This window comes from Falco rusticolus, chromosome 4, assembly GCF_015220075.1.
Source record: "Falco rusticolus isolate bFalRus1 chromosome 4, bFalRus1.pri, whole genome shotgun sequence".
Classification (NCBI taxonomy): Eukaryota; Metazoa; Chordata; class Aves; order Falconiformes; family Falconidae; genus Falco; species Falco rusticolus.
The window spans coordinates 48,932,657-48,948,869 of NC_051190.1; the positions used below are offsets into that span (position 1 = coordinate 48,932,657).

The window sequence follows — 16,213 nt, forward strand, 5'->3', positions numbered from 1 at the left end:
CGGAGGAAATGGGGGCGAGTACAAGTGACAGCGGGCTACTCGTCGCCGCACTACGGCTCCCAGAATCCCTCGCGGTAGCCGCCGTCCCCTTCTGCGGCTGCGCGTCGCAGCGGCGGCCCCTCATTGGCTGCCGCCGCCGCCGCCATTTCGCGCCCTGGCTTTGGTCCCTCAGTAGAGCGGTGCTGTGAAACGGCTCCTCCGGTCTCTCCGGAGCTGTCCTTGTGGCCGCGCCGACCCTGTTCCGGCTTCCGCTGGCCAAGCAGGCAGGCCTCGGGGCACAGGCGTAAAGACCCAGCGGCCTCCCGCTGACCCTCACCCCGCTACGCAATCAGCGCCTCTAGCGCGGCAGACTGACACCCGCTACGGCCAGTCAGCGACGGTTGTTCTCAGTAGCCAATCGAGAGGCGGCGGTGGGGCCGGGCGGTGAGCCTCCCTCCCACCCTCCTCGCGAGACGCGGTCCGGTAGGGGGCGGAAGGGTGGGTCACGTGGGGCGCGCTCCGCCTATCAGCGCGGCAAGACGCAGGGTCGCCCCGGCTCCCGCCAAATACGAGCGGGAGCCCCCGGGGCGGGACCGGGCCGGGCCGGGCCGGTCGCCGCCGACCGCCGGAGGAGCGGTGGGAGCTGCGGCCGCTGTGTCAGGTAGGACGGCGCCGGGACCGCGGTGCGAGCGGAATGCGATGTGTTTCTCGGCGGCGGTTGAGGCCTCGGGGTGCTTGAGGCCTTCCCGGGGTTAACAAAGGAGGCCCGACCGCCGCGCCACGGAACCAGGCCTGGGCCTGAGCCTGCGCCTGCTGCGCCCCGCCGCCTTCCTCCTGCCCGGTCCCCTGGCACTCGGCCTGGCCCTGCGGCGGGGTTCGGGGCCCGGCCGCCAAGGTCTCGGTGAGTGCGGAGGCCCCCTCAGCCCGGGTGGTGCCGACGGGGCTCGGCCCGGGCCCTTTGTCCGGCCTGGCAGTGCCCGCGCTCCACCCGGGGAAGCGCTGCCGGCGCTGCCGCGGCTCGGAGGTGGCAGGGGAGCAGGCAGCTCGTTGGGACCTTGTCACGGGTGTTCATTTGTGTTTTTCCCTCACAGCCATGGAGTGCAGAGACAAAGCAGCTGTTCCCCCGCGGAAGCTCGTCCAAGGTGAGGCTGCAGAGGGAGTTTCTGTCACCCAGCGCAGCTTCAGCGCACTGAGGTGTCAGACTTGATTTTGTGAGATGTTTTGGCTTTGTGGTAATAAACTGGCCCCAACTGACTAATTAGTTTCAACTCTCATGCTTAAGAGCTACTAAAATATCTTGATGTTCGATTCCCCCCCTTCCCCCTACTCCAGTGACTTGTATGATGCGACCAAGTAAATCAAATGTTGTTGTTTCAGCTCGGTTGCCGTTCAAACGCTTGAATCCTGTACCCAAGGAAAAATATGATACAGATTCAGAAGTTAAAAAAGTAAAGAGCTCACAAAGTGGGTTTGGTCCGAGTAAGGATTCCTCCGTAGATGTATCGTGTGCATCCCTGGACAATGTGGAGAATGACTGCCAGTTGGATTCAGATGTGAATTTTGCTCCAAAATTTGTTAACGGAAAGGGTCCATTAGACCATTTTATACAGAAAAACACAAAAGATAACACAGATGAAACTATAATTATTATTGATCTGACAAAGGGCTCTAGCCATAGACTAAGTGATGACGTAGACCAAACTGATTTTGATTCAAAAGCATCTTCATCCATAGCTATAACTAATGGCATGTTAGGAAAAGAGATGAACCAGTTGAGTTGCCTGGATTCCACTTGGAGCAGCCAAACACATGATTTAATGGAGACTGATGCACCATGTGAAACTGTAGCAAATAGAGATGAAGGTTTGGTAGATGGAATTCAGGTGCGTTCCAGGTTAACAGAGTGTAATAACGATGACATGATGGTCAACCAGAGCAAACTGAAGGATATCATCTTTGAGGGCAAGATGCCTGTAGTGCTCCTGGAGGATATTATGACTGCAAAATCTCCCCAAGTCGCTTCTCTTAGAAGCGTCACGTCAGAAAACGAGACCATGGAATCGTCTCATGAAGAAGACTCTGGACTTACCAATTCCTCACTAAGCTCTCACTCGGTCAGCTCACCCGAGGTGCAGCCTGCTGCAGAAACAAAGAGAAATACTAGCCCTTTAGCTGCCTCGACACCTGTTAGGAAGGTTGGTCTCCTTTTCTTTTTTTTTTTTTTAATAAAGCTGTTGTGTTGCAGATAGATTTTATGGTTTCCTGTACTTGTAGTGCAAAGGATAAATAGGATATTCACAAGCATCATGAGAAGCATATGGAAGGTGTTGTTGATTTATTAGTAACACAGCTGAATTCTTGCCCTTTTAAATCTTCCTTTAAATCCTGTAGCTAAAGGTTTTAAACCTTGGCTGGTTTTTTGCTGCTGGTGTATTTGCATTCTGTGAGTGTAGCTTTAAACTCTGTTACAGGTTTGGTTGGGGTTTTTTTGGGTTTTTTTTTTTAATGAACTGTTCATGAAGTGTATGCCTTGGGACTTAGTGTTTTGGTAATTGGGATAAGGACTGTGTCCAAAAGCGGTTTTGTTTGGTAGGTGTTATTTTACAACCTGTATTCTATCCTTGATGAAGCTGCTGTAATTATTGTGAGAGGGTGTTACCTCAGCGAGTGCAGGTACTTTATCAGCTCTGAATTTGTGCAACTGTGGCATAGAAAATGCTTCAAGTTGAAACTAAAGTGCCTCAGCAGAACTGCAGGTCTGTGTGTGAGGATGGAGGGACAAGTAAGATGAGCTTCTGTCTCATCACTGAGCATACAGAGCTTGTGCTCTCAGCCATCTTGTTACAGGCATACTTTTGAGTGCGGGGCGCTGCTTTGGGGAAAAGTCTCTGCACGTATAGCGCTCCTGGGGACGTGTGATGTTGTCAGGCAGCGAAGGCTGGAGCACAGGAGGAGGCAACACCTCAAAATGAGCTCTAACTGAGCTGGTTTATTGTGCTCTTAATTTCAGTTTAGTAGCTATGCTCCAGCAACACTGGAAACTGATTTTTGGTGCTGTGTTGAAGGGGAAGCTTCTAAAGGCAACAGTATCTGCACAGGTGTCTGAAACGTTCACACGGCCCAAATGCCTGTTTACCACTTACCATTTTGGGGAAGAGATCAGTGCGGATTTCTCTTGAGGGGCACGCACAGTTGTGCGTGGTGAAACCTGTGGAGCAGAGCAGTCCTGGTGGATGTGCTTGAGCACTGTAGCTAAGCCTCACCTAAGGTTAGGCTGGACTACCTGGCCCGTGCATTGTTTTGCTCAACTCTATTATTAGAGGGGAAAATGAGGAAGGTATTGAGGAGTGAGTTGATGTTGTGCTGCCAGAGGTGGAGAATTAAGTATGTGGATCAGGTAAATGAGGGTGAAGCAGCTGGTAGCCTTCCTGCTTATGCCATCTTGAGCCTTTCTTAAGAAAGACTTTTCACCAGCTCTCACCCCAGGGGTTAAGGAGAAGCTGCCCCACACCTCACTGGCCTGAAGGAGGTATGGATGAATTAGCTGGGGCTTGGAGCTTGTGATGCAATGGGTCTTCTGTTTCTTCTGCTGTGTGCTTATCAAGAAAATTGATCGATTCTTACACTGTTAAAGCTCGCAATCTAAAATAAATACATAAACTCAAGCAGAGCAGGCATCGAGTATTTCCAGGGTTGAAGAACAAACCAAAAAAAGTACTTGACTCTGATGTAATACAATAAAGCAAACAAGTTACTGGTTTCCCATGGCGTAAGGTAAGGCTGGAGCAGCTCATGTGCTCTCACCGAAATGACAGGTCTGCACCTTGACCTGTACGGTTGTCTGTCCTGGCACGTTTGTCTTCCTAGGTGGAAAAAAATCTGATAATCTAAAGCTCTCAGGTAAAGAACTCTTATTTTGTGTCAAATAAATACAGACTGGCCTGATACAGCTTTGCACTGTGTGAACTTAAATGTTTGTGGGTACAGAAAATAAAGGAGTTGGTCTGTGTTAGTCTTTTAATTGCAGAGTTTAAACTTTGTACCTTATACTGCAAATGGCAAGCTGAGGAAGAGGGGGATACAAGAAACCAAGCTGCAGTATGCTGAAATACTGACAAATTAAGCCTTTGACTTAAGTCTATGAGCAATGCTCTTAAACATAAATTATGGGTTTTTTCCCCTAAAAATAACAGTTTTAAAGGAAGTAAGTGTGACCTGTTGGGAACTTAGGGTTGGTGTGCTGGTACCAGTGGAAGAGCAAGAGGGATATGATGACAAGGAGAAACAGCATTAAGATACGGATAATAGTCCTTGTATTGAGGAAATTCTATCTAAACATCATAGCAAGAGAAAGTGGTAGGATGCAAAAAAACCCCAAAACAACAAACCAAACGAACAACACAAGTTTAACTCTAAGGAAGTGACTTTGCTATAATTAAATGTCCTCTGTTGTGCTCCTGTGATTTGGAGCAGCTTTAGCTTCTGTTTGTTTTTCTGCACATGATATTCCTTGCAAATGATACTGTAGAACTGGGTACACCAGAGGGACTTGTTTATGCAAAACTTGGTAACGTGAGGACTTAATGTAAACTGAAGCGTTTAGATGTATTCAGGCTCAAATGTAAATCAGTGAGATTAGATATGCTTGAACTGTATTCTTATATCCTATACTGAAGGAATACTTGAGTTGCTGAATATACTAATCTGCAAGAACAATGTTAATGTAATTCAGACTAAGCTTGCTGCTCTTCTCATAAGGGAATGATGCGGATCTCTAAAACTTGTGTTTTGTAATTCCAGGTGTCTCAAAAATTCCACAAAAGTTCGGCAGAGAAGGAGAAGCTGAGATTGCAAAGAGTAAGGCACTTTCACTGACATAGAAAGTTAACCTGCTGTGCTTTTGCATTGAATAGTAAGCAAAGCCCTTTGCGTTTCATCTTAGTCCACTTGAAACCTCTCTTTTCCTGGTTTTCCTCACTGATGAATATGGAAGAATCTTAATGTGCGCAGTTAAAATACTTGGCTCGATACAGAGCTTCTTAATGCATACGTAATGCGGTGTGGGTGGCCTGCACTGCATTTCTGTGCACTTTGGAAGGTATTAAGAAACTGTAAATGTTGCTGACTGCTTGTCAAAATGCTTTTGAGAATTTTTTCTGAACCCTTCCTGAGAGGATAGGTACAGCCTGCTAAGTGGACAGATAGATAGGAACTTTTCCAAGAGCCTTCTATTTAGGGTTGGTTCCTGCTTCGTTGTTCTCACCCTTCCTCCAGTTAAGCCAGAAAATGTAGGGTCTGTTCTTCATTAATATGTGAGGCAAATGGGCCACTGTGTCTGTGGGTTGCTGAAGAAGCCGTTGGATGTCACTGCTGGAAATGCTCAAGCTCCGGTCTCTGTTTGCTTGAATGCAGCTAGTCAGCAAAAGTGTTCTGTAACAAAACGGCGGTGTGGTAATTTTGCTGTCCATTCTGCTTTCAGTCATGAAGTGCTAAATATAAAGGAGGCTGATGGATCACATGGAGTTCTTGAACAGTCAGTGCTGTATGAGTGGGCTTTGCTGGCTGGAAAACTGGGTGTTATTTTAACTGCAGTTAGGAAGGCCTGGGCTTATGAATACTTACTGTGTTTCTTAGTAACTAGTTTATAAAGTTGGTAGGGGGCTGTTGTGTGTTTTATTTAAGCTATATGTGGCCCAGCCTGCTCCCAAGATGCTTGCTTTTTACAGTACCCATATAGAAGTCCAATCTGTTGTTTTCTTCCCTTCTATATGTATGTTAAAAATAGCGGTGATGTGAGGGAGAGATGAGAATGGAAGCTTTATTATACTAAAAATTAAATAGACCCGCCAATCCTGCTGTTAACTTCACACCATTTTCCAAACTATCCAGTAGGTTTTCACTGATTACCATGACTCCATTCTGACAATATTGTGTTTTTACCATTGGCACCATTTTGCATGTCAGTTGCCTTCCACAGTTATTTGTACGTGGTGACACTGTTCAGTAAGTCTTGATGTTGCCAAGAAGAGATGTGAAATAAATAAAATGAAACTGAAAATACACAGTGAGGATATTTGTATGTCTGAGCTCAGACATCCCCTTCTTTCCTGGTGAAGTCACCAATGCCTACAATGTAGGGAAGCTATCTTTCTTTAATTTGTCATTTTTTTCATAAGCGTGCTGCATTCTCCTTTGTGTCAGTAGACCCAAACAAGAATTTCAGTTGTTTTGGGATGAAATGCTGTGAAGGGTGACACTTCCAATGTAATCTTCCCCTCCTTGTTCCCATAGTACCCCTTAAATAAGCTTAGGGTGCCTAGTGTTCTCTGGTGATCTGAAATGTACGACACAAGTGACAGTGATTTTGCAAGCTCCAGGGTTTATAAAGCAGAGGCACAATCCAGAGTTCAGAGGCTTGTTGCTGCCTGAGATGGTGAAAAACATCGTCAGAAAATCCTTACGGGTTTATAATGCAAAATTGGGTCAAATTCACTTTTCAAATTTATACCATGGTAGCCCTGCATTGATATAAAAGCATGAAAGCTTAGCTCATGAGCTCTGTATTTCCAAAGTAAGTAATTTGGAAGCAATCTGAAATCTTATATTAAATTAAAATTAATTTATTTTTTTAATTGCCACATAATTTTCTGTAATGCTACAGTGGTAATGAAGGTGACTCTGATATAAAAAAAATGGAATACAAAGCTTTCCTTGATGCTTAGAAAATGGAAATGCCTCCATTTGTTAGAGGAAAAGAGCAATTAATGCCTTCAGAGAGACAGTACTGGGTAGCTCGGCTGCGGCAACAGCTGGCTGTGGTTAATAACCTTGTGTCCTCTGTCAGCTAGAAATGATGCTGCAGGTCAAGCGCTGGGTGGGCAAAGAATTTAGTATCCTGGCTGAAGAAGTGAAGTCCTTAATTTACTGGAGTTTTAATGCCAGCAGCTATTGCTGTGCACAAGAAGACAACTTGCTTAATGGTGTGTTTCTGAACCAGGATCAGGAGCGTGCAGACAAGCTGCAGAAGTTGCAAGCAGAAAGGGAGGCAAAGGGAAGGCTGAAAGAAGAAGCAAAAGCTGCAAAAGAGCGAGCCAAGGAGGAGGCAAAGAAGAAGAAAGAGGAGGAGAAAGAGTTGAAAGAGAAAGAAAGGAGAGAAAAGAAAGAAAAAGAAGAAAAGGAAAAAGCAGAGAAGCTGAGAGTGAAGGAGGAGAAACGCAAGGAGAGGCAGGAAGCTTTAGAGTAAGTGGGTTGGTTTATGCATGTCCTGGGGAATAACATGTAATGATGTGAGCACCTTTCCATACCCTTCTAGAGGCCATACGGGTCAATCAACAGATGCCTGTTTGTCACAGGATAGATTTGAAGTGCTTGAAAGACTTGCATACACCAGACCCTAGGGTCAGCGGTACTTTCTGCTTGCAGGCTGACCTGGGTTTCTGATGTGAAATGGCTGAAAAGAGCTGTCATGCTCTGCTGAGTTCTCCGTTCCTGACCTGTCTTGCTTGTACTTTGCAACTTTCTGGCACGGGTGCCCTGTTTGCTGAGGAAGTTGCTTGTAGCTTGGTAATATAAATGCCTTTTCCTGGTGTTGAGGGGAACTTGAAGCAGCCTAGCTGCTTCGTGGCTAAACTCTAGAAGGAATGAAGAGAGTGTTCTGTATCCTTAGCTTTATCCTTGGCTGAATTAAGAGACTATCTTCTTGCCCAGCATAATGGGGTCATAGTCAAGGTCTGGGGCTTCTCACCTCTTCGTCAGTGCAAATAAACACTTCATGATTTGTGGCAATTAAAATAAACTTTATATTAAAGGGCAAAACTGGAGGAGAAGAGAAAGAAAGAAGAGGAGAAACGGTTAAGAGAGGAGGAAAAGGTAAGTGCTTTCTCTAGCTTGTCTCTGAATTCTTCTGCTAGGGTGAAATGGTGTTAAGGGGCTCCCTGGGACCCTGCCGTCAGCCGCTGAGCTGTTCTCAACAGGGTTGCCACAGCTACTGTGGTTCTCCAGCCAGTGTACCCTGCTATGGTGCCACCTGGGAGGGAGCATGTCCATTTGGGATGTGGCCTGTCCGATCTGACCTGGTGGTGCTGCTCCACCAGTTATATCTTGCAGGTTCACATGTGTTGGTGTCTTTGCTTTTACCTGTTAAAGTCTTTGCTGTGTTTTTTCAATGCCCATGAGTGAACTCTATCCTCTGTCTTAGCAATGACTTTGGAATCCATGTAGCTATGTTAGAGAAGAAAATTAGTTTTTTGTTGAGTCATAGGAGCTGGTAAATGACTGAAATTTGCTTTATACCTCACTAGATTTGAAGTTGGGTCGTGCATGAGCTCATTTTGAATTTATAAGGCCTTGTCCTACCTTTATAATTTGCATTTTGATTCTGATTTCAGCGTATTAATGCACAGAAAGCAGAAATTACAAGGTTCTTCCAGAAACCAAAGACTCCACAAGCCCCAAAGGTGAAGTATTGCTGTTTCTGTGTTTTGCTGGTCTTTCATTAGTTATTGTCTAACAAATACACAGATTTCCTTCTAATCTGTCCCTTAGAGCTTCTTAGGGGGGGCAAAGCGTTAGTATTTCTTATTTCCTAATTTCAAAAGTGTAAAGGATTTTTAAAGAAGTCTGTGCCCGGAGCAGAGACTACAGAAGAAGTTTGTAGTTACTTTAGCCAAAGACAGAGCTGAGATTTTTACTGCGTTGGCTGTGAAGACCTAGATGCCCTTGAAGTTCTGTTGGAATCTCAGATAGTAAGGGCGTAGCCTAAATTTTTGCTCAGATCTCAGCACCCAGTATTGTTGTAAGTCTTGAATGTTTTGGTACTGTAGTTCCTCAGGTGTTCAGACCCTAACCATCCTCACTTAATATTTCAGATTCTTGCTGGCTCTTGTGGAAAGTTTGCTCCTTTTGAAATTAAGGAGAACATGGTCTTAGCTCCCCTCTGTCGTATTGCCCTGGATCCAGACTTCTTAGAACAGCTGGATAAGCTCCTGCGTGCTCAGGATAGTGAAGTTTCTTTTTTGAGGGATTTAAAGTGTCGTAAACCACGTAAAACTGGACCTACTTTTGTCAATAACAGCACTGACATAGTGAACAGGTTAGTCTGTGTTTTGGGGTTTTTCTTCACTTCCTTGTGTAATGAACTGCAGAATGGTTCTGAGGTAGTATTGCTCTAATATTGGAGATGATGGGAAGATGGAGCTTTTCTTTGAATACTCATTATTTTGTATAACAATTGTTTCCATGGGGCGCAGTACGTTATGATGTAGATTTCCTTTGTTCTGTACAGTGCCTCTCAAATCCTTCCCTGCAGGAAATCTTGTGCTTCAGGCAGCTGCCTTTCAGCACTGGACCCTACGGGCCTTTAGTGGTGTTCATCTTGGATAGTTTTAAAAAGGAAACCTGCCGATAGCTAAAATAGAGGAGGGAGGTGGCTTGTCTGGAACCCATGTTCTCACAGGAGGATTGGGAGAGCCTGTTCTAATGAACTCAAGCTCTGGGTTGGGATTGTGGCTGAACTGAAGCTTTCTATAAGATGCTTTCCTGAGCAGCAGGGGAGTCTTCTGTAAGTACTGAAGATGGTCTCTTGTTCTAACAGTGACGTGGTGGTAGTGGATAACTGCAAAACAGATGCTGTTCCTGAAAGGGGGAAATTTGGTAGAATGAAGCTTCTGCAGTTTTGTGAGAATCACCGTCCTGCATACTGGGGCACATGGAACAAGAAAACCACTGTGATCCGTCCCAGGAATCCTTGGTCTAAGGACAGTGTAAGCACCTCACGGGCAGTGTAGTTGGATTCTTTCTTTCTTTATGCTCTTGAACTGAATATGTGGTTGGTCAAGTTCACTTGTTCTCTGGGATTTCTGATCCACTTGCATGTTCCATCTTGCTGCTGGGTTTTGAAACCCTGAATGGGGTCTGGTGACTTGCTCTGAAATCATTTACAGAAATGGCATGTTGACATTTCTTCTAGAAACTACTGGACTACGAGGTAGATAGTGATGAAGAATGGGAAGAGGAGGAACCTGGAGAAAGTCTTTCCCATAGTGAAGGGGTAAGGATTCTGCACAGCTTTCTGAACAGATTACACTTGTCAGTGTAATTTCTAATAAGCAGAGTTTATTTTTAGGATGATGAAGAGGAGGGAGAGGATGAAGATGATGATGATGGTTTTTTTGTACCCCATGGGTACCTATCTGAAGATGAAGGAGTGACAGAAGTAAGTGAACTGGGTGTCACTGGATTTCCATCTCTGTTCCCAATGAATTGTGTAGTAAATATTAGTGGAAGAAGAAAGCACATAGTCTTGGCAGTGACGTAACCCATCTCAGATCTGCATAGTTCAGGAGCAGATTTCTGTAGCTCAGAGAGCATGGTAAAAAGCTGGGTTTAAAAAGCTTTTGTTTTTCCTGGAACGGATGGATGTATAGAGTTCTTTCTTGCCTGTGGCTTTAGGAGTGTGATCCAGAGAATCAGAAAGTTCGTCAAAAACTGAAAGCAAAGGAGTGGGACGAACTGATGGCCAAGGGGAAGAGGTTCCATGTTCTACAGCCTGTGAAAATCGGCTGCATCTGGGAAAGTGCAGAAAATGACAGCAGCGCAAACGCAGACCTAAAGGTTCTCCAGCAATTCACAGCGTGTATCCTGGAGTCACCTGTTGCAGAGGAAGAACAGCAGATACAGAAATGTAGCAAAAAAAGAGAAAAAGATCAGCAAAGTAAGACCTGAAGGGTAAATAGTTGTATGCACTGTGGTACTCTGCTTTCAAGAGAATAGACTTTTGTATGAGTGTCAAATTCAGAATGACCTGTTTATGACATGTCTGAAATCCAAGCAATCTCTACAAGAGCTCTTGGAAGGGAGTTTTCTGGGATTGCATCTAGTATGGCCATAGTTACGTTCTCCAAAAACTCTTGCTCTAGATAATCCAGGAAGTGAAGCCAACGAGACTTCAGCAGACTCAGGTTTAAGTTTGCTTGCTGGAAGTGCTTGAGCCCGCTGACCTGTTCAGGGTGGGAGGATTCAGTTTGTGTGTTGGGTTTCGGTAATGAGTATCTGCTGCACCCAATTAACATAAGGATGTGAATAATGCACATAAAGGCTAGAACAGGGCTCAAAGCTTTCACTTCAGGGTGCCGTTATTATTGGGGGTGAATTTTTCTACATCAAATTCAGCTCCTGTTACAATCCTGTATCTAAAAATTAATCTCAGCCTGTTTGTCTTCTTTCTGGAAATACTGATAGGTTATGTCAGCCTAGCTTTTCTCAGCCTTTAAATAGTTCTGCCCCACAATCTTTGTGCATCCTTTCTTTGCAGTTCTTGGCCAGCTTCTGCCGCTGCTGCATGGCAATGTGAACGGGAGCAAAGTCATTATCCAGGAATTCCAGGAGTGTTGCCGGCAAGGACTGTTCAGTGATGTGACTGCAGCCGCCGACTGTAGCGACACAAGCCCTGTGAGCCCCCACACCTCCTGGCTGCAGACGCCTGTTGGCGAGGACAGCGGGGTCCCTTCCAAAGCCAGGCTAAAGCGAATCATTTCTGAGAACTCTGTGTATGAGAAGAGACCTGAATATAGGATGTGCTGGTATGTCCACTCAGAGGTGCTGAAGAGTTTTGATCAAGAGAATCTCCCCGTCCCTTGTCAATGGAACTACGTCACTCAGGTCCCTTCCTCAGGGAAGGAGGAGGCTGGCAGTGTGCCAGGCATGGCTGTCCTGCAGACCACCCCCATGTCGGTGAAGAGGAGGTCCACCGGGAGCATGTCCATCACTAAATTCATGAAAAGACCTCGGGATGCTGAACAGGTGAGTGCCAATCATGGTGCTTTTCCCCAGTAAAGAATGATGGGAATTTAACTGTGCGTCTTCAGTAGGTGAGCATCCCTGGCATGCCTCCCAGATCAGCCTAGATGAGCAGAGTCAAAATATTAAGCTACAGACACCGTTCTCCACACAAAAAAACCCTTTTTGTGGGGAAAGGAGTGAAATTACGTGACTCTCAAGAGATGGATTTCTTTTGTGTGTCTCCAGCTTGGACTGTCTGTTCAGTTTGAAATGTTGCTCTCCTGCTGTTCTTCCATTTTCTGCTGTTTGGCAGTGATTGCATCCAAGCTGTGAATAGTTTCTGAGTGCTTGCCCTTGGTTTTACAGCTGTATATAATTTGTATGCAGGTTTTTATGTGTGTGTGTATGGCTGCCAGATGTATAGCCTGAGCTGGTGACTTACATCAGTTGCATATGTGCTGATTAAATGTGGTTCCTAAGTGCTGCAACTCAGCCCGTAATAGTCTGTAAAGCCTCTGGTTTATGTTGTCATATGTAAAGCTAAATTTCAAGAGCTGGTTTAATAAAACTATAATAATTCATAGGAACAAAATGAGAAGGATTTGGAGTAGTTGCTACTCCAGCTCTAAGCTTTGTTGTGGTCTTCCTGCTGTTTGCACCTGCTTTTCTGGGTAACCACAGGTAGTATTAAGAGTTAATAATCTGAAAGGATGACTGAAAAGTATGCAATGGATGCTTTAGCAGTGTGATGCTGTGTCGTGCATTTAAGACTGTAAGGATTTAGGTCCTGAAGCTTGGTGTTATCAACTGTTTGCTGCCGAACGTACAGATAGGACAGGGTTTGCACTGTCGGTGGATTTATTCTTCAACCCCTGTGGACAGGGGGGTTAGGAAGGAAGCCACAGACAAGGCTTATACTTTTCCTTCCCACTTTATTCTTGGCTGCTTTGGCTATTCTACTGAGAAAGCTCTACATTCAAGTATTGATAGGGATCAGATACTTGTGAGAAGCTGTTCAGCCCCCAAGCTCCATCTGCTTGGGTTTTTTCTTATACACTAAATAAAGGCAGAGATAAAAATCTCTGCTTGGCACCCACTGGAAATTCTGCTTATAACTGACTACTTGAGCAGAAAAAATACCAAAACAAAGGCTTTTAGTAGAATTAAGTCACCAGCCTGAATTCTTCAAAGCTCTTGAAAGCGTCTTAACAGCTGCCCTTGTGAGTTGCGGTGCCGCACAGCTCAGAGCAAAGGTGTCGGAGTCCTGAACGCCTTTCATGCCTGACGTCTAAATCAGCGCTGCTCAGGTATTAAGATCCCATCCTTCTTGTTGAGCAAGGCTGGGGCTTAGGGAGAGCCTAGGAACGATTGTAGGTCAAGGCTGCCAGGTTCCTTACCCCTGGCACGTGTTACTCTGCCATGAAGCTTCTGACAGGACTCGTGTGAGTATAAAGGTGCTCTTACATAAGCTGCAGAGAGAAGAACTCGGTGTTGAAGGGGGCAGTACCTGTACGCATGTAGGAGGGGAATACTTAATCTGAGAACTGTGACTTTAATGAAAGATGTAAATTTTAAAATTTCTCTTGGAACAGCTTGTAGGGGGCGGGCACCAGGTTCTAGGTCTGAGATTTTCATTCCATGGTTCCAATTGAGGGGAAAAAACCACCAAACTACTCACAGCTGTCCAATGCTGGGCAGCTTCAGTTTGTATCACCCCTTTCATTGATCCTCTCAATTCAAACTGAGTTGTTTGTGCTGCTCCCATAGCAGAAAATAGGGTCACCAAGAGAAGAACTGTCACCCCTCCCTAATTAAAAGCTAATAGGCAAAGGTGAGGAGGAGTCGCAGGGAGAACACACTTCAAACTTGACAAGCAAAAGTAATTTTCCATCTTCAGAAGGAAGAAAGCATCCAAAATAATCAGCAGAGTGAGGAGAGATTTCCCTTCCAAAAACCCAACAAAACTGAGTCAGATTTCAATTAAGGTTTGAACTGACTTTTCGATGTGTAGGCTGTTCATCGCATTGTGTAATAGCAAAATATCTTGGAGCAGAAGCTTGGCGTGCTTCCTGCTGAATGTGCCATTGCAGATGAGGCCTTTTATCAGAAGTCAGTGTCTGTTGGAGCCAGGGGTTGCTTATTTTTCTTCCCTACAAATACACCCAACTGATCAGACTGTGCTGCGAGTCCCAATCATGAGGAGTGCCCACTGTTAGTCCTTTACAGCACCAGCTGCGCTTGGTCTTGCACGTTAGCACCATCACCTTGCTGTTACACAGCTGGTACCTTTTTTTTCCTTAAGGCTGAAGCTGTGGAGATGGATGGCTTTCAGGCAGACACCGAGGAAGATGAGGAAGATGAGGACTGCATGATTGTGGATATACAGCCAGGCAAAGGTGGGAAAATAAAAATGGATAGTAGTCTCTTGGCAGACTCTCGCTCCCACAAGGGAGAGTATAACAGAGTGGGAACAGTGTGTAGTTAAACCTGTTGCAGTTTTTCTGCTACTTTCTCACCAAGCCTTGCGCTCTTCTCTCTAGATGTCTTATTCTAGGTGCTTCTCTGCTTATTATATTTTATTCCAGGTGCTTCTTTGGTATTTACAGTCTTCTCTAACTTGCTCTTGCCTTTTCTTCCCTTCTCCCTCTGACTGAAAGGCACAAAGTGCTTGTAACTAGCATTTGGCTGCCAGTGTTACCTTGGGTATTTTTTTTTTCCTGGTAAGGAAAGTGAATGCTGGGGTCAGTATCAGCAAATCCACTAACTATTGGCAAAATGCAGAGCAGGGCTGGCCTCCGAGGCATGCATACTTACGTTCAGAGCCCTTCAAGGACTGATGAGGTCTGGACCATAATTCCCCTCTGCTGCCTTCTTGAAGTTTTAGGTGCACACTGAATTGTCTGAAGGAAATAAGATGGGATAATAACCCAGCTCTCAGATGTTTGACAGGTGAGGGCTCTGATCAACACTCTGCAGCTTTGCTCTAGAATCTAAGCAGTTGCTTATATTTGTGTCCCAGTTACCCCTTGGAAAATGGCTTTCAAAGCTCTGCCGCTGTAGCGTATCCTTTCAGGCTGTGGATTCAGAAACTGTGGGATGAGGATATGGAGCAGCTTCTTTCATCTCCGTGAGGTTTTAACTATACATACTTGATCATACAGATCAATGACTTAACACCAACCGCATGATGTGCATTCAGCTCCTCTAAACCGCTTTCAAAACCTCCCAGCCCTTTCTTTACTGCTCTCACAATAGAGCTCTTTCACAATGCTACTGGCAGAACCTGAATTAAGGAAAGTGGGGGTTTTGTGTTGGGCAGCTCCACTAATTGATAGATAAGGGCTCGTGCATATTCCCGAAGCCTGAAATTCTATAGTGTTTGACCTATTCTAGACATATTGGGGTTCTCCTTTCTCTCTCAGCTGGTGCTACGTTCCTCCTCTTGCCTGCCGTAACAGACAATACAACTGTTTGACAAGAAGCTTTGCATTTAATCTTAAGCTGCTTTGGCTTATTACAAGGCTGCAGTGAGATGAAAGCCTTGTTCTGAGGACGGGGATGCTATTGAGTAGCTTGCCTTCCTCAGGCTCTGTTGCCATGCACGCAGCTGTATTTGTTTAACTCTGCCCGAGTCTAAAGCACTGCAAAGATTATGAAGATCCTTTTTATGGTTGAAGTGACTTTATTCTGGATTGATGTTAACCCAATACTAAAACCAATTTTTAAATAGTATGAAAAAGGAGACTTGCAACAGATGCGGGCAGACAAGCCAAGACAGATAAAGCATATAGTAGTCAAAGTCTGCTGGATTAATGAGGATATTAAAAACAAAAACCCCACCAAAACCACAAAAAACACCAACCAAACAACAACAAGACCCCAAGCCCAACATATTTTCTGCTTTGCAGGTTCTACGTTGGCAGTTACTGAAACAGCTCCAGAATCCAGTGGCACAAGAGCCACTCACCAGGACACCAGCATGGTCAGCCCATCTAATACCATTTGAGACTTAAATGCCTACTAACTTCTCTTGTATGTATGTAGAATGAGTTAGAAAATTTTAAACCATGCATATCTTTGAACAAGATACTTGAAAGTATTCCATATTTCTTGTAAAGAGAAGACAGCACTTTGTTCTGCTTTGGACCAGATGGAAGCTTAAATTTTTAGTTCTAGTTTTTAGCTTTAAAAAAACACTGCATATTAATCTGTCCTTAATAAAGCATTATTGAAATTTTGATACTTCTTTGTAATGGAAGGTATCGTAAGTTATCTCTAAAACTAGTGGAGGTATTTTGAAATAAGCTTATTGTGATGCCACTGGGGGAATTGCTCTGTTCATAATGTTGTATAGCATGGACTTGGGTATAAATGATGTACAATTATATTTGAATTTATGCTATCTGTATCATCCTGTTTGTGGTCTTACTCGCTACAGAGAACAGCAGCAGGGCTT

At 44.8% G+C, this 16,213-nt stretch overlaps 1 protein-coding gene across 2 annotated transcripts; it reads left to right on the forward strand.

Moving 5' to 3' along the window:
- Positions 1-477: 477 nt before the first annotated feature.
- Positions 478-16,150, forward strand: CHAF1A (chromatin assembly factor 1 subunit A). 2 transcript variants are annotated; one of them, XM_037384339.1, is made up of 15 exons: positions 479-640; positions 1,071-1,121; positions 1,357-2,174; positions 4,780-4,836; positions 6,977-7,218; positions 7,788-7,848; positions 8,367-8,435; positions 8,847-9,070; positions 9,572-9,740; positions 9,947-10,027; positions 10,103-10,192; positions 10,429-10,690; positions 11,291-11,778; positions 14,060-14,153; positions 15,666-16,150. In XM_037384339.1, exons 2-15 carry the CDS (start codon positions 1,073-1,075, stop codon positions 15,761-15,763), a joined length of 2,802 nt encoding a protein of 933 aa, XP_037240236.1. In that variant the 5' UTR covers positions 479-640; positions 1,071-1,072; the 3' UTR covers positions 15,764-16,150. The 2 variants fall into 2 exon arrangements, with proteins under 2 accessions (XP_037240237.1, XP_037240236.1); XM_037384340.1 differs by lacking the exons at positions 14,060-14,153; positions 15,666-16,150 and adding an exon at positions 11,847-14,048 and having other exon boundaries at positions 478-640.
- Positions 16,151-16,213: the final 63 nt, after the last annotated feature.